The sequence below is a fragment of the Marmota monax genome, unplaced genomic scaffold, assembly GCF_021218885.2.
Source record: "Marmota monax isolate L192 unplaced genomic scaffold, Marmota_monax_Labrador192_F-V1.1 WCK01_AAM20220418_F8-fsc00294, whole genome shotgun sequence".
Classification (NCBI taxonomy): Eukaryota; Metazoa; Chordata; class Mammalia; order Rodentia; family Sciuridae; genus Marmota; species Marmota monax.
Window position 1 is genome coordinate 1,071,866 of NW_026694653.1, and position 18,893 is coordinate 1,090,758.

Here is an 18,893-nt window from a genome sequence, read left to right on the forward strand (position 1 = left end):
ATGGCTCTAAAAGATACAAAAGTATGGACAAAAAAATAGATTATAAAGTCTTCTATTATGTTTTTGAAGGACAGAATTGGTTAAATGAAATGATATTCTAGTTTCTAACACTTACTGACAGATATAGAGTGATATATGATTCCCATTCAGTATAGGTAAAGAAAACAGCTGATATTGAACTTTTCTGACATTTATTTGTTTTTTTAATCTTAGCTCTAATTTAAATACATAAGAAAACTTCCCAGAATATACTGGGTGTCTAGTCTATGCTCAAGCTGTTCAAGCCTCTCAAAGAGCCTTCCCAGCCATGGGTAGCATGTGTGAGCGGATAGGTGTGGACTTTGGTGTGAGACTACTTTCAGACTTCTTGTCTGCATTACATAATAGCAAATATTCTATTCTCCTCTAGGAAATCATTTTTAAGTGACAAAAATAAAATAGACATAGCTACCTCCATAAGATTCTTTAGCATTTCACCAAGACTGTACATGTTATAAAATACTTCCATATTTTTGTTCTGTCAAAACACCATTTTGATTCTAAAAAAATGTACTCTCATAGGAAAATTATTTTATTGTTAAAACTGAGATAAAACAAGTTCTGAGTTTGCGATTTTTTTGTTTATTTGTTTGATGAGGGATTATATATGAACTTTAACTATAAACTCATATCCCATTTGATACTTTGGAAATAATGCTGTTAAATTTGCTGTTTTCTAATTCAAATATCTTTTATGTAGACTTTTTTTCCCCTTAAACAGGACACTATAAATTTGTAGGGATCATCCAGCATCAATTAAAAGGCAATCCCCAGTGCTCCTAAATGTGTAGGGAATTCTATTCCCACCACGTGGAGGTAAATTGTAAATATCCTCTCCTGAAAGTAAAAGTCCCTGATTTAAAAAGGATCATTAAACAGAATGAAAACAACCATTCGCAGAGAAAAGGAAGAACTGGAAAGATGTAACTTCAAAGTTATGGGTTAAAATATTGGGGTCAAGGAAAATAAGCAACTGTTGTCATTATGAAGGATTTTTCTTTCATATGGCTTTGCTTTACATCTTTAAAATAGGGATCATTAAAGAATGCTTTACATAGATTCTCCACATGTTTATTGGCAAAGGAGAGAAATAAAAATTCTCACAGAAGGCATTATTATTTAAAACAGGAAATTGTGATTCGTTATTTATTCTGAACTCTACTTGTTGAATAAATCCGTTTTCACCTACTTACACCAAAAACAGAAGTGCAAAAAACTGATTACATGATCCATATGCATATCTAATAAAACAGGAATGTGCACTTTTTGACAAGCTTATTCATAATACATTCTGATAGAAAATTCTATTTGCCACTCTCAGTAGGAAAAGTAGGCTTTGAAAGAAAACCTTTTATTTCATGACTGTCACCAAAATAACAATTACAAGTAAAATAGGGATAAGACATTTTTTTTAAAAAAAAGCAGCTTAGTACTTGGCATGGAAGTCTGCAATCCAGTTTTTTCCCTGCTATTTGATTTGAAAAATTAATCCTGATAATCCTTTTTGAAGTTCTCTGTTTCCAGGATAGGTTATACAGAACAAAGACTAACTGATATCCCCAGGACATTAGATTATGATGATGCTCTATTCTACTGAGATTGATTCTCCAATGGCCACTTTTTACTTCTTTGCAGGCTATGGGAATTCGTTAATATCTAGAGAATAGACTTAAATAAAACCATTGTCTCAACCAGCAGGTTTATGCAACCATCCTGAAATGTTTTAATTATTGTTTTCTTTTCCTTTTTAATTAAGAGACCAGAGGTCAAGCAAACCCACTGAGAGCTGATCAGAGCCTCTGTAGAAATTTAAAGGAAACCCTAATGATTGGATTTGCTGTCTTCTCTTTTGTTTTGCAGAACCAGAAGAGTGTGTTAATTGCACAGATGAATGCCGAGTGCTTGGTCATTCTGACAGGTGTTGGATGCCACAGTTCCCTGCAGCCAATCAGGCTGAAAATGCAGATTACCGCACAAATCTCTTTGTACCCACAGTTGAAGCTAATGTTGAGACTGAGACTTACGAAACTGTGAATCCCACTGGGAAAAAGACTTTTTGTACATTTGGAAAAGACAAGCGAGAGCACACAATTCTCATTGCCAATGTTAAACCTTATTTAAAAGCCAAACGTGCCCTGAGCCCTCTCCTCCAGGAGGTCCCCTCAGCATCTAGCAGCCCTACCAAGGCATGCATCGAGCCTTGCACCTCAACAAAAGGCTCCCTGGATGGTTGTGAAGCAAAACCAGGAGCCCTGGCCGAAGCAAGCAGTCAGTACTTGCCCACTGACAGTCAGTATCTGTCGCCCAGTAAGCAACCAAGAGACCCTCCCTTCATGGCTTCCGATCAGATGGCAAGGGTCTTCGCAGATGTGCATTCCAGAGCCAGCCGGGATTCCAGCGAGATGGGTGCTGTTCTTGAGCAGCTTGATCACCCCAACAGGGATCTGGGCCGAGAGTCCGTGGATGCAGAGGAAGTTGTGAGAGAAATTGATAAGCTTTTGCAGGACTGCCGGGGGAATGACCCTGTGGCTGTGAGAAAGTGAGAGCGAAAGAGAGCGAGAAAGAAACGCATTGGCATTTTCTTGTCTCTTCTGTTGATTTAAGAATGATCGCTCCTGGGGACAACCCATCTTACAGGGATGAAGAAAGACCAATGCTGCTCTAAGGCTTTTAGTGAACATCTGAAGTGCCCACAAGTATGTTCTTTTCACTGCTGTTTCTTTTTCAGAGATAACAATGGTTTTGTTTTGACCAAACTTCTATTAGGACAGAATTAATGATGCTTAAAGAGAAAAGAAAAAGAGAGAGGAGAGAGAGAGAGAGACGAAAATGGAGAGAAGAAAAAAGGACAAGGAGGAGGCGTTACCTTTTGACAATCTGTTAGGAAGGTATGCAGTGTGGGAAGTGAAGTATTTCTGATCACTCTAAAGACTGTCCTCCGTGATTTATGCTGACTTAACTGTTTACCTATAAACCCCATACAAAGCAGGGTCATCATTTGTGATCTGTGGTGGATTTCTAGCAGTCATCACAGGCTTCTACTGAAAGTCCCGAAAAGACCTTGCAGTAGTCCAAGCTACACCAAACATAATACATATTTGTGGTAAACATTTCTGTATAAAGTTACCTGCCACACATATAAACACAAAGAACATTCCACTTCATTAGTCAAAAACAAAAACAAAAAAACAAGGAAAAAAAAAAAAAAACTTGGGTCATTTGTAAGACACCTCATGTCGTATAAAAAGTTAAATGTAAAAAGATATAGTCCATTTTGTCCTGCACACACGTAGACTAATTCACTTCATTAAAGGAGAAGAAAATTTAAAGATTTAAAATGCCTATTTAGCATTTTAGTGTCCAACAAAAATATATTAAAAAAATGATGAGTTTGTTTGAAATTTGGCACAGATAAAAGTTCTGAAAAGTAGTCACCTTTGAGTGGTAATATTCAGAGCATATTAACATGAATAATATGACTTATTCGTTTGTGGACACTAAAATAGCTCAGAAAAGTGAAAATGTCTTAGACATACACAAATCACATGACCATTTAAATGTGCAAATGTAAGAAGATTCGATGTGTTTACATCAAATGACATATTTTTATTGATTTATTGCAGATTCCGTGCATATGAGCCAAATTGTTGAGTGTATAAGAGCTATATTGTGTATTTTATTAAATTAATATATAGTTGTGTTGCAAAATATTTGGGCTTATATTGTAAATGGCAAGTGTTGCCTCGGTAGCTGTCGAACTCTATGAGTTTTGTTTTTTCCTGCTTCCTTTTCCCCATGGAGTGTGGGAAGCAGTGCCTCAGAGCAGAGTCTCTTGTTTAATGTATAGTCTACCAAGTACTACAGTACATAATATGTTCAAAATGTGTTTGAGTGAGCTGATGGAGCTAACTGAAAGGTCAGAAATTACATCCGTCAGTCATGGTTCTGTGCAAGTCCTTGTAGAAGCTTTTATTAAAGTCATGCTAAATCACAAGAATTACATTTGTACCAATACCTGAAACTTCTTCATGTTGTTTTCATATCTTAAAGCTTCTGCCTATGTAGATACCATAACATTGGTTTGTTCTCAAAAGTATCTTAAGTGGTTCAGATGTATGTTTCCATTATATTTCCAAAACATGAAAAATGCTTTAATGCATGTGTGGTACCAGCACTGGTTACTTGCATTGTGTAGTGTTTTTCAAGAGGTCTGGGTTGTAACAAAATCTTTTTTCCTTTGTCTCAGTGCTCCTCTGCTTCATTTTATTGGTGTCCTTCGAGAACAATACACCTTCTATTCCATCCTTGGGTTGCACCTTTTCTTGTGACATTTAGCAAGTTTCAAACTTACTTCCATGTGAGGCTAAGAAACCTCTAATTTCAGGAATTGGGAAAAATAAAATTAGCACTTGCAGAAGTAGTAGCAGATGGGAAAATGCCTTGATTGACATTTTCCTTCAGCATTTAAATTTTTTGGCATTTTACAACTTCATGGCAAACAGTTTAGAGCCCATACCTTAGAAAATGTGGTGCTGAGTTAAATAAAGGCTGTTTGTGCACTGGAGCAGAAAAAATGCATTATTTGCAAACTGGTGGAGAATTCTGTGCCTTCTTTTCTGGCCACCAAGCCAGTGTAGAAACAGCATAAATGTCATAAAACCCTATATTTAAAAAAAAAGCAAAAGCAAAAACAAACATTGAACTAAATTAAGTTTTTGTAATCTTAAACCTTAAAAAGTTCTACTGAAAATATTTCCATCAAATAACGTCAAGATTTTAGACTGTACCTCATTTGCAAAATTGCTTTGGGAGAGAAGAGTGGACAACTCCCATCAGCCTTATTCTCTTGAGAACTATATTTGGTTCCTAGTAACAGCCTTTCCAAAGCTCTACTCTTGGTTTTTATTATTCGTAAATGTTTAAAAAAGAAAAGAAGGGATCTTGTACCTGTGAAACCTAATCAACTCTCTATATTTTGGACAATTTATGTATCTGAAATGTGTTGTCTCTGTTATATGATGTTAATTTTGCCAGGAGACTACAGGTTGATTTAGCTTGATAGCTAAAATTTGATGGAAAACTGATTTCCATTTAGTCTTACCAAGTGTTGCCTCTCTCTTACTAGAAAGATAACCACTTAGTAAAATCTAAAGCAGTATGTAAATGAAATCAAAAAAGAGAGTAGGATTTATTTTTAAAACATTCTTAACGCTAAGTAGCAAGTTGTTCAGTTTATTCTGTGTGTCTGAAGACATTAGGACACCATATGATCATAAGAATTGGTTGTGCCAATGTGTGAGGGATTTACCTTTAGGCTCTCTGTCACCAGTGATTTACTAGTGTTAGCTCTTTAACACATTATCTGTATTTAGTAGTGATTATTTATTTACAAGTTGGTGGTAATTCAGCAGTCAGGACTCTGAGCTTTTGTAGTTGATGATTCTTGCTTTTATTCATTTCCCTGGCAACTGCCTTTAACACAGACCTCTGGTGCTTGGCTTCCAAGGAAGCCTCTGAGATGCCAAATCACACCTATGGGGAGCAATTGCTCTAATGGTGATGCATAATCACTGAGAATTGAAGGGGTTTCGGTGGAATTTAAAATGTGTAAAAAAAAATGTCTTCTTTACATCTTTCAGATACTAACCCCTCAAAAAAAAAAAAAAAAAAAAAGAACCCACACTTTAAAATGAACTATTTGATACTACTCTGTCATTTAGGTTCTTAAATAACTGAAGTCAAGCACAGTAAAAAAAGAATCTGTTCATGGGAATTTAGTAAGAATCCCAATTTCTAAAACTTGCTTACTGATGAACTAAAAAATAAAAATCAATAACAAAATGATCTTTTCATCAGATGTTAATATGAAAAAATCTTTATCATAGTTAAAAATAGTAAGAATCAGTGTTAGTTATATCTATACCAAAGTAAACATTAAAGAGACATACCATGCAATTTCAAAGAATGCTTCATATTGTTTCTCAACCTGATAGACTTATCCTTTTTGCAGGCAACATGCAAGAATTGGCCCCTGATTCCATAAGCTAATTGAATTCCTGGTTGGGAGATTGACTTGTTTTATTTTTCCAAATTAACTGAAATCTTGTAAAACATGACTTCCTTTAAAGGATCTAGACACAGTTCAATTTAAAATAAAATGGCACCATTAAAAAAATAGTCATGTAGTAATAGAGCAGTATGCTTTATTAGAACCAGGTTAAAGCTGTTTGTTGTCTAATGGAGGAGAAGTTGCTGAGGTCAACAAATAGACTGAGGTCTGGCATAATATATGCCCACTCATTATGGTCTAATTATATTCTTTTGACAACAGACAGCATTTATCAGAGCATTAATTCAAACGAGAGTTTTGGCTATCAAGATGTGTTGATTCGAAACATAATTGAATGAGACCTGATTAAAGTCTGACTTTCCTGGCCCCAGTGTTTTGCAGGTTAGCTACTCCCATTTATCAGCCCCATTACTCCATAAGGTTCTTAGCTGCACCAAGTGATTGGTGAACAAGGACAACAACAACAAAAGCAGCATACATTGTATGGATTTATCTCAACGCTATTGTTTAATGGCTGTGTTTAATGTGACCTATCTGGAAAATGAGGACTCCGAATAAAAAGCTATTACTAATAGTGGCGTTGCCTTCCCTTGAATTCATTAACACAGAAGCGATGTGTCACACACTGCATATCTCAAAGACCCGGATGGATTATAATTATTTTGGAAAAGCAAATGTGGCATCACAACTGTTTTTGCTAATTATCTCTTTGCCAGTAAAATGAGATTCCTTTAAAAAATTTACTTCACAATGTCACCAGTTTCTCTATGGGAGTGGCTTAAAAATCTTTCAGATATCTTAGATAAGTTGTCTAGTCAAATGATCATGGAGTCGGGACCTAACAATTCTGTGGCTTTTAATATTCACCATTGGTGTAACAATAATTTGGTACAGAATGCCAAATGGTTTCAAAAATTCAGTTTATAAACATGCTCTTAATATATTACATGACTTTTGAAAGCACATATTTATAAAAGGGAATTTATGAAAGCACATATTTATAAAAGGGAATTTGAAGTAAATGTATGTTTGTCATGGTATTTAAAAATGATAAGTCTCTCCTACCAATTCAACAAGTATTTATTGAATTTCTACTGTGTGTTTGCCTGGGCCTAATATGCCTCAGGAATAAATAGTTAACAAGGAACCAGTGCTGGTTTATAATCCAATGGAAGAAACAATTAGGTAAGTTCTAATATACATTACTATACAAAAATTACATTTGACTTCATGTTTCCTCCATTAATCCATACACCCAGTATTTCTGCTATCTCACAGTGGATGCATCTTCTAAATTACAAACCAAAATAATATTTTGCCTGTTAATATTTTATGTTTTACTTTTTATGACAGTATGACCTATCAATAAGAGTGAGCAGTTTTTCCATATTTAATAAGGCCATTATTGGTTAGATTTACTGGTATAAACTCAATAATTTGTTTTTTGAGTCCTTCTTTGTTGATCTTTTTTCTTTTCTTTGAACGCTACTATCCAGGTGCCATTTATTATGGAAGGATCTTAAGTTACAGAGAACTAAGCCAATTACATTTTGTTCTCTGAGTTTTTAGAATTTGTATCTTGGTAATATATACTGATATAGGAGTTGACCTTTCCTCACCTTTTATACCATTTCCTTTCCATAATGAAAATAATTTCACTATTAAGAATATAAAAATCCATATGCCTACCATGCCATTAACTGCTTTAAGGTGTGAGAGGAGCCCAAGTTGTTAATTGAAACACCTGAAACTGACCAGAGTTTAGAGAGCACAAAATCATTTCAAGTGAAGAGCCCTATCTGACCATGCCAACACCTGGAGGAAGTCATGTGTGGAACATGTATTGCAGTATTACTCCGTGTCAATGAAATGATTATGTCTCCCCCCAGTTTTTTTTTTTTTAGTAGATTAGACACAGGATACAATTGTTTCACAATTCTTTTTTGAATATAAAGAAAAAGAATTATTAAAGGCCACTGTAGTGTCAATGTGGCACATAGAAATAAAGCAACGTGTTAATGGATCATCTTCAAACCTTTCATTACCTGTTATTGGAGATGGTTGCACAAAATTGTGTACAGCACAGGCTGACTTACTGCTCCTTGGTTCAAAATAGATATTTTTCTTTGTTTTATGAATGGGATATTCCACTTCAAGAAGAACAATTTATTTTTCACTCCCTTTTTTATGTACAAATTAAATTATGACATTTTAAAATGACTAAATTTCGAATATGATATATTTAAGTCTTACTTCATGAAGTTACATAGCAGTCACATTATTTCATATCATATATTTTAAAATTGTTGAAAAACAAAGCTAAAGAACCAAATTTTTAATGCCTTTTTGTTCACCTTACATAGATTGCCATATTTTGTTTAAAAAAACTGGCATTCAGGGAAGCTTATATGAAAGTTGTGCTTACTTCCCTAAGGGTTTACAATGTCACTCTGGCCAACTAGCAGAATAATTCCACAAACCTAAATTAATACTGATAAATTCTGGTTTTAGGAAATTTTCCAATTCACAGAGTCCTTTCACAGATTTATAGGGCATACAGAATTAAGAATTCCAAAGCTCAAAAAAGTAATTGGGCTTATCCAAGGGTAACTATCTGGGAAGACTTACATACACCTAGACTTGAACTAAGTGTCTAATTCTGATGCCATTTCTATATTTTCTGAATTCTGTAATCTTGCCATACTTAATGTTTCTTCCCTAGCATCTTCCATTTATCATTCAAAAACAATTTTTCATATTATGCCCCTAATATGATTTTCTTTTTGATAGTCACATTATCCTTTATATCATGCCTATGTTAATGACTCATTATTCAGTATTAAATAATTTGAACAGCAGAGAAGAGAATTTATAGTCTTCAAGAAAGTGAATAGACATTATAATAATTGGGTATGTCTTAAGATTGCCTTCATTTTTATCATTGCCATCTATGAAATTATTTTACAATATTGGTGGTACAATCTTTAAAAATTATTATATAATATTAGAATTTCCCAGTGAACTTGGTATATTTTCACTTGGAATTGATCACATGGACTTCATGAATTCCTTTAGATCATGAAGTTTTGTATATGCTAAAGAATGCTTAACATAGGGTTACTAACTGGCTTCTTAGAAATGGTTACACAAATGCTAGTAATATTAAAATTATATTTGAATAATATAGCCATTTCTATGAAATAACATATATACATAAAGGTATGAGAGTCTAATAACTTCAAAAGCCAGCATCACAAAACAAAAGGGAGAGGTTATTTAAGCAATAGTATCATGGCTAAGGATGAATAACACATTTTTAGATTTCTGACTTGTCTCATATTGGATAAATATTATATTATCGTCTTTTTCAGTAATCAGATGAAGACATTGCATATTGCTATATAAGTCACTTTTTAGGATGATTAATCACTAGTGAAGCTGATCTGATTCTGTTTGAATTTAACTAGCTAAAAATTGGTTTGCGATCTCTCCCACAACTCTCAGAAACACAATTTTATTCTGAAGTAGTACAATAATACATGTTAATGTCCCTGTATTACTAATGAGTTCTTTTATATTTTGGAAATCTTAATTAAAATAGATGTGATATTCACTCATTACATTGACTAGCTAAATATCTCAGAACTACTTTTTAAAATTTTAAATCATATTTTGATATTATTCTCTTACTACTGCAGCTTAAAGACTATCCTAAATAATTTACTTTCATATAAAAGTTTTGAACTTTTATTGCCCTTTCCCTTTAAAAATCTGATTTCCACCTGTAACTCTGTGTTTATAGTATTAATTAAGCATTCTGTTTCTTTATTATCTATCATACAATTATCTCCTAGTTTCATTTTCATTCCATATCTTCTTCAATATTAGCTAAATATTATGTTAGCTTTCAATCTATTTATTAAAATAAACTGCATGTTATAATTATTGAACAAGTGAGAAGTTACCTGATTATTACAGTAGGTAGAAATTTTCCAAGCCATTTTTGTAAAGCTATAGTAAAACCAATAGCAGTATTTAGATGTAACTTTCATGAAGTGTTAAAACTGACAAAATGCATAATGAGTTCTAGCAGGCAGTATACAAAGTGAAAATAGTTAGCATGAGGAATTTTAGAAAAAAAATCTTTACACAGGAGCATTTAACTCCTTCACTGAAAGGTTCACCCAGTGATTAGAAAGCTAATTATCTTACTGTGTTATCCCCAATCCTGTGTATTAAGAAATCCTCACATTAAGATCTCATCGTGTTAAATGTTTGACATTGATTGAAGATCCTCTGAGATCATTATGTGCTTATGATTTCTCAAACTATACTTCTTCTTTACACATCTCCAGCATTCGAATATTATATGTAGTTTGTCATTTCTTTCATTTTGTACAAAAATTTTCTCTCAGTCCATAATCCACAGGAGAAAAGGAAATACATAAATGGCTTCTCTAGTGACTTTCTGTTTTGAGGCTGTGGCATCCCTATTCAATTCAAGACTAATCTATGGAGCATGTATTGTATATTTTGACACAATGGGGCATAAAGATATGAACTAAATGAAGCTTCTGCCTCTATGTAATTTACAGTATAGTAGGAAATGAAGATATTTTTAAAATGCAGGCTAAATTGGTAGTATGAAAGAAGTGCAAGTTGCTGTGGATAGACCAAAAAAAAAAAAAAAAAAAATGACAGGCAACTACTTCCTGCTGAGGAACTTTGAGGTGGGAACTGAATCAGCTTCTGGGAGACAGCAGCATTCCAAGGGAACACTTAAGGTGGGGCAGGATTTTGGCAGCAGAGCTGTATAAGAAATGCATTCTGGAGAAAGAGAGAGGCAATGTGTGCAAAGATATTTAAAGAAAGTCAGGATGTTTTCTGATTAGAAAGTTACCAGGGTGGATTAGATAAAATGGGGTGATGTGCAGAATGCATAGATTAGGAGATGTCTTGAATGTCTATCCTAAAGGAGAAGAGGCTTAAGGACACCTGAAATAGCCTCACTAGTTTGGAAAGCTCTGAGGAAGGTTTGCCAAGCTGAATGTGAATTCAGGAAAATAACACTGGGACAGCTTGCTGCTGCCTGGCGATTCATTCCTTATAAGATGCTGCCTAATAGCACCTTGTTCTTGGGTCAGGTCCAACTATCTAGAGGCAATGCCAACTTTGCTGAATCTTGAAATTCTCAGCTTTAAGCCATCAGCAGAGTATTTATGTGTATGTTTCCAGTTTCCCAGAAATAATTCTTCCTTTGAAATCTGTAATCAGGTTTGAAGCTTTGGGAGTCAAAGAGGCAAGACAAAGGTAAAAATCAAGGGTATGGATGATTTCCATGCCTGGAATAGTGACTTTTTAATATTCCTAGATTCTCAAGCATCTCTTGGAATCTGCTGTATAAACTGTTAGGTAGAGTAATTGCAATCCTAAGAATTGTTTATTAGGTCCCAGGCTCTTCTAACTGAGAGGTGTCCAGTCTTATTGTTTCTACAATATTCCAAGCAAGGAGCTTATAATTATTGATAATTTAAGCACTAAAATTGGGAATAATTACAGAAGTTCAGTAGTTCAAAACTGGGGAAGTTTGGCCTCCTAGATTATTTGCTAGTTTATACAAATAGTTTTTGTTGTTAAGACATGGAGATAAGTAGGTTGTTATTATTGGCATTTAATGGGTATCTCCTGCAGTTAAGGGTGTTAGTGAACATCCTAAAATGCACAGGACAGTCACCCACAAAAAAGTGCCAGTAACTCCAGGTTGAGAAGTCCTACCTTAGAGAGAAAGGATGTAGTTAAGAGGAGTGAACAACATTGAGTTTGGGATATTTGGTGTTGAGTTAAAGGGATTGACATGTTTCCCACCACAATTGAGAGAGGAGTCCTGAGAATTCTTCTAAATGCCTTAGTTATTAAGGACTAGGACTTTTCTCCAATTTTTTATGGATATAGTCTTCTCCAGAAATTGTCAGAGCCAGTGTCTTCCTGCACCTCAGACAATTATCTCTGACTCTTGTCAGTACTAATAACACACATATTGAGCGATTTTCCACGGAATGAGAGGGGAGGCTATTGCTTAGGAATGACTGTTCTCTCTACTTCTGCTAAAGGGGTCTAATCCTGATTTCCTGAGGAAGTAGGGTAAAACAGAATTTCCAAGCAGTGCCCAATAGGAGGAAAAAGAATCTGCTGCTGGGACTATCTCAAAGATATAAACTTATAGGCCAATTCCTATGACCAATTCATTTCCCAGCTTGAAGTCACTTGTCATTTGTGTGTTTGTAGGATCTGTCTCTACCATGACACTGGGTGATTGTGGAGGCTAGTTACTAGAAAAGCGGTGATGGTATTAGGAAGCAGATTCAGAAATGACAATGTTCAAGCAGAAGCTGGGTGACCATCTCTAAGCCTGGATGCCATAGGATGAATGTCCCTATTGATCTCCTAGTCACCTTCCAACCACAAATACTGACTTTAATCCTTTCAAAGTAATACATGAAATGACAAAAAATGTCAGATTGACTTTCTAAATGAGGTGAGGGGAAGGTGAGTGCAAACGGTTTCTTAAAAGTTTTATTTCTCTTGACACATATTCTGTTTTACCCATCTGTAATGCAGGGTAGGCGGTTCCAATGCACATTTTATGAATTTGAACTTGAATTGACTCTACTTTTAAAATAATAATGGTAATGTGTTAAAAGGGTGACAAGAACTCCAGTGGCAAAGTTGAAAGTCTGTGCATTGACAGCCAATTAATATAAATAGTAATTACCATAACCAATCCACATTTGAGATTGGCTTTTATTTGGCTAAATATGCACTGAGTGCATTAAAAGGTAAGAGTTATTCTATAATGTGGTGAATTGCAGTGTTACCTACAGACCAGGACCACTTTGAAAAGCAAAGGCTTTCCTGAGAGGCAGAAGAAAATACCAGAGCCTCACCTTTGAATGTGGTCTTTCCAGTGGAGACTCATTTATCTTCCAGCATACACACAAACTTGTGTGTATTTCCTATGTTAAATCTTCCTATATTAAAAAGTAATGTAATTGTGATATACTATTATGGTTCAAGTTAATTTACTTCTTAATGGTTTATTTGCATAGCAGAATTTGCATTTTATTTCACAGCAAATCTTATGACGCTGCCACCTGCCCTATTTTAGGCAGAACTCCAGAACTAAGAAAGAAAACACAAATGTTGAAAAAGAGAATGAATATTTGAAACATCTCACCCACCCATTCCTACTTGGTGACCCTGAATTCAACAGTCAGGAAAGAACATGATAAAGTGTGACGATTTCTACCCTCACATACAGGAGCACTGGCTGTTTCAATCCTCTCTCCCTCTCCCTCTCCCTCTCCCCCACCCCTACTGTGGCAGTTCAATAAAGGTAATTTCCACAGGTGATGCTAAGCCATACTAAGTTCATTGCGAGGGTGTATTAAGTTTGAGAAATGTAAAAGACAAGTGCAAAGTTACATGCAGACAGAAAAACTTACCAATCTTTCATATTACTCCTGCTAGTTGACTTTTATTGACCTCAGACAGAGGTCCAAAATACAGATCATGGCCTAATATAACAAAGCATATGTTCCCTTCTTGTTGAAGCACATCCATCATTTTATATATATATAATATACATTTTTTTCTACTTCAAGGTTCAAATCCTAAGGTGATACCTGCCATTTCAAAGGTGACTCATTATCGTCATTTAGAGAGTCCCCAAACAGATGGATAGGACTGTTTTTCCCAGGGAAAATTGACAGGTTACAATTTTCAACAGCTTTTAATCCTTTCAACAAACTTACAAACATCTGTCAATTACCCTATTCAGTAAAGTTAATGAAAAAACTATCTGGGAGAGAAAAAGCAATAATTTTTTAAGGAATTATTCCATATAATTTTTATGTAGAAAAAGAAAATATAGGTCAAAACATATTTGAAAGTTTGTTTTTTTAATCCATTGGCAAAACTCCTTGAATTTTCAATAATAAATGTCATGTTATTCCTGAAAAGAATACTTAGATGTTTTATAAATTAAAGTATTTGGAAAAAACTATTTAAAAAAAACTAAAAAAATTAAACAAAAAAATTTAACTCATATATTTAAACAAAGTCACTTTTTGTCTTCGAATTTTTTTTTTTTTTTTTTTTTTTGTACCAGGGATAGAATCCAGGAACACTTAACCACCAAGCCATATCCTCAGCCCTTTTTTCAAATTTTATTTAGAGACAAGGTGTCCTAAATTCCTTAGGGCCTTGCTAAGTTGCTGAGGCTGGGTTTAAACTCATGATCCTCCTGCCTCAGCCTCCCAAGTCACTGAGATTACAGGCATACGCCACAGCGCCTAGTTTTTTAAAAACTTTGAAGATTGTATGATAAAGTTTTCCAAATGAATGGAATCTGAAGTTTTTCCAGTTACAAAGCTACAGAGAAGAAGTAGAGGATGGTAGTTAATGTCATGAGCTCTGCAGCCCAATTACCTCAACTGGAATCTTAACTACATCTACACTCTCTAACCATGTGGTCTTCTATTTAGCCACAGGTCAAATCCAGACCCTAGCTTATTTTTGTAAATGAAGATTTAGATTTTTTGGAAGTTTAGAAGCTGGCTGTGCCATTTTTTGTTTGTTTGTTTGTTTGTTTGGGTATTGTTTTGAGCTGATTTCCTGCTAAGAGGTTGACTTGTTAGAAGACAATTATATGTCCCATAAAGTCAGAAATATAATTTGTCTCTCTGCAGAGGGCATATGCTGGTCCTTGCATAATGAAACTAGTGTGTATTTCAGTTTCCTCTCTTATAAAATGTGAATGACAAGAGCCACTTCCATGGCAAAGGTAAGGAATAATCAAAGTACTACATGAAAAGCCTAAAACCATTTGGATACACAGTAAGCTCTCAATGAATGCTATCCATCATTGCAAATGGACTCTTGTCAGTTATATACATCTATCCACACACAACCTCAATACTAACTGCAACATCTTGTCGAAGGTCTTTCTCAAATTATTCTAAAATGAAACACAACAAAACAACAATAATAACAAACCAGTTTGAGAATTTACCCAGTTTATTGCAGTTTCACAGCCATTATGAACAACCATATTCCTTGCACATTGATACTCAATAAGTCACATAAACATCACCACTATTTCAACAGAACCCTGGAGGCCTTTACCTTGTTTGCCACTAGCTTGTAGAAGTATGCAGTCCATGGTCAAATGCTTCTCAGTAAAGTTAAACAAGTGGCAGCTGGCACCATACAGCTCTGTTATAATGAAAACATGAGGTGGCTGCCATTACACAGTCCTGCACTAATGAGAACAGTAGGAGGCTAGCATTACAATGGTCTAATGAAAACAGGAAATGGCTGGCATTAAATTGGTATAATAAAAACAGGAGGTGGCTAGCATTACATGGGTAGAATAAATAAATTAAGAGGTGTCAGGCCTCCCCAATCTCATCTCCATTATATATGACCATAGTCCTCACAATTTAGGCCAGACCCACACAGGGTCAAACCAGTGTTGGATGAAAACATGATTTTATTCATACTATGCTTCAAATTTTCTTCTGTTTTGATTTCTATTTCCCTTAGGCCAATGCAAACATGTCATAAAATAATGATATAATTTACACTGAATTCTTTTCTCTGCCCTTAATTTAAAAAAAAAAAAGCAACATTATTTTTGACTCAGAAGATGTGTTAGAATAAAAGTCAACCCATAAAAAAGAGCTTCTAATTTTGTTCATATATTTTATTCTCCTTTCTCTTTTACATATCCAGTGATGACTACCCAGATATGCATAAAACACAAACACCACAGACAATGGAGGGTGGGGGCGACATTATATAAAGAAGAAATTATGCACAAAATCAATCATTTACCTAATGGATTTACTTTTCTCTGAACAAAAGGAGAGGTTTCTTTTACATTTTTTAAAAAAAATTGTTAGTGTAGATAGAGGACTCTGTGTGAAGCTCTCAGACAATGGATTTACAAGAATCCTATGCTTTATTGTAGCTCACTGAGCCAGCTGTATCTGATTCATCATGTCCCCCCTTTTTCTTCTCTTTTTTTAAAAAAATCTGGACTGAAAATTGAGCAAGCTGGCACAGTTCAAGGTAAGTACATTAAAATAGCACACAATCCTTTATCATTCAGTGGCTCCAAGTCCTGTTTTAAAAATTCTATATTAGCCACTTAATGTTTTCTTCAGTTTAAAAATACATATATACATACTTACAATGACTTCTAAACAAGAACAATGCCCAAAGTACTTGAATGGAAAGGGCTATGTTTCTGCAGTTTCTGATGAAAGCTTTAGTTTCCCAAGCCAAAAAAGAGAAGGAAACATTCTGGTGAGGTTCTCAGCTCAGAAAACAGTAGTATGATTAAAATAAGACAAAAATATGAATAATCAAATCAAACTTTTAATCCAGTTTCATACACTGACATCTAATTTTCTTTGCTCCGTAATTTTTTATTAGGCTTTTCTAAGACTTCTGAATTAGCTTAATGAACAAACCAATTTATGAACACAATTCTAGCTAATATGTACGAAAGAAGCAAGTAAGTAGCGAGGAACAGTAATCTTAAACTATACTTACCTTACTTTTACGAGGTAAGGCTTGCTCTTTCTGAATAAACCTTCATTATAAGTCATCAAAATTGATACGAAAATTAAGAAAAGTCACAGAAAACAAAAAGTCAAATACATTAGGAATAATTATGGGAAACAAAAAGCCAATTAACATGCCGTATCAGTTCTTTTCAAAGAGTTGGGAGTTATAATGTAAAAGAAGCAATTTGTGTCACACATTTAAAGTCAGAATTAAATCAATGATGCCCTGAACGCTAATACATGTATTGCATAAAATCTGTTGCTGGGCTTGCATGGGACTCACAGACATAGCTTAATCGAGACACAAAGTGATGTGTGCCATGCATTCAAAATTAGCATTTGGCCTGGGGCCACTAAATTTGGCATCCTGAGAACTGATTCTATCCTCTGCCAAGTTTCTGCAGGGACTAGACTCACTGCATTCTGAATCACAGTCTCTGCTTTCCCCTTCCACAGAATGTCTTTGAATTGTGAGACCCGAGGAACTTGCAAGTGAACATAAGAATTAAATGTGAAATACAGAATTTTTCAAAAAGAAAGATTTTAGATGAAAGATCTATACACAATATGAAATATTTCCAATTAATCAACTGTAAGGTGGACTGCTTACTAGTCATCTCATCTTTTTAATTAGTTTATTCCTTACACATCTTTTTAATTAGTTTATTCCTTAGCACATTGTGGACTGCCCGTGCTACCAGACTCCAAAGAAATACTTGAGAGTTTATGAATTTTGCATACTATACATTTACTTGACAGGTCTCATCACAGTGTAAGCAATATTTTTTATTAGCCAACTTTGTGGAAGAAATGGCTTTTTGCCCTATTTTTAAACTAACCAATTCTGTCACAGTTGGCATCTTTATTACATTATTAAATTCATCAGTCAATAGGACCTGGTATAATTGAGTCTTGTTATGTAGGGCAGTTGTTAAAACTATAGATTTTTGTTTTCAAAGTCAAATCAACAGGCAGAAAAGAATATTGTTTTAATGATATTTTAGAAAAATATGTGTCACTACTGCAAATATTTTTGACTTAAAATAATGAATTGACCTTTCCTCAAATTATGCTCAAAATCATTCATAATTGTGTTCCACTAAAAGTACTGCACTAAGCATTTGATTGTACAGGAACTCAGCTTTGTGTAGCATATGCAATCCTTCAAACCAAGCACCTGGAGATTACAAAAGGACCCTAAATGAACCAAATGATAAAATGTGAGAATAATTTGAAAAGACTTGCCAAGAATTGAAAAGGAAGAGGAGGAGAAAGGGTTGGGGAAGAGACCCTATGATAGAAGAAAAAGTTCTTTGTTTGAAATTCTTTTTTAGAAAATCAACTAAAGATAAGCTTAGTAAGTTTTCTCAAAGGTCAATAAAATTATTTAAAAATAAGTGGGAAAGATGCTAAGTGAGAAAAAATTCAAGGAAAAAAAATGCAAGTATTTAGTTTCGCTTTCTTCTGAAGTTCATTAAAACAGTTTTAAATGCCTATATAAAATAATGCATAGGATTAAGTTAAATTTTCATAGGCAAAGTCAGCACTATTAGAAGGAAAACGTCAGTACCTAATCTGGAAAAAACAACTTTATTTCTGATTTCCTTTAATTCCTAAAATTTAACAACTGTTCACTTATGTTTTTCAAAGGAAAGTAAAATAGTCATTGCTTTTATCCGGAAAGAACAAAATTCTCGTGAGAAACTAACTATATTTTTAGCACAACTGAACTTGTAAAATTCCTCAAGAAGAAGGAAATAGTTCATGTTAGAGCAATTTATATGTGATTTTAAATAAAAACAAAACTTAAATGAAAGGTTAGTTAACCCAAATATGCAATGGAACATAACCCATTCTTCTTGCTTATTACTATTAATTATTTTTAATTGACAAAAACATGAAATAGGGAAATAGGTATACAACATGATGTTTGTAATATGTACACAATATGCAATGGCTAAATCACACTAATTAACGTATGCATTACCTCATTAACCATGCATTTTTAATGGTATATTGCAAAGTTTATGGGACATAAAAAAACACTTTCTGAAAATATCATATATATAATTTAGATTTAAGAGATACACATATTTTCAGGAATAATTTTACTCAGAAAAAGTAATTGCTTTACTTTAAAACAAATTATAATT

At 34.1% G+C, this 18,893-nt stretch overlaps 1 protein-coding gene across 5 annotated transcripts in view; it reads left to right on the forward strand.

Moving 5' to 3' along the window:
- Pcdh17 (protocadherin 17) overlaps positions 1 to 6,683 on the forward strand; it is a 99,724-nt gene extending 93,041 nt beyond the window's left edge. For all 5 annotated transcript variants that reach the window (XM_058572315.1, XM_046423128.2, XM_058572316.1 and 2 more), the window contains one exon: positions 1,900 to 6,683. In XM_058572315.1, the coding sequence (XP_058428298.1) occupies positions 1,900 to 2,582 (683 nt within the window). In that variant the 3' untranslated portion in view covers positions 2,583 to 6,683. The remainder of the gene's footprint in view (positions 1 to 1,899) is intronic.
- The last annotated feature ends 12,210 nt before the right edge of the window (positions 6,684 to 18,893 follow it).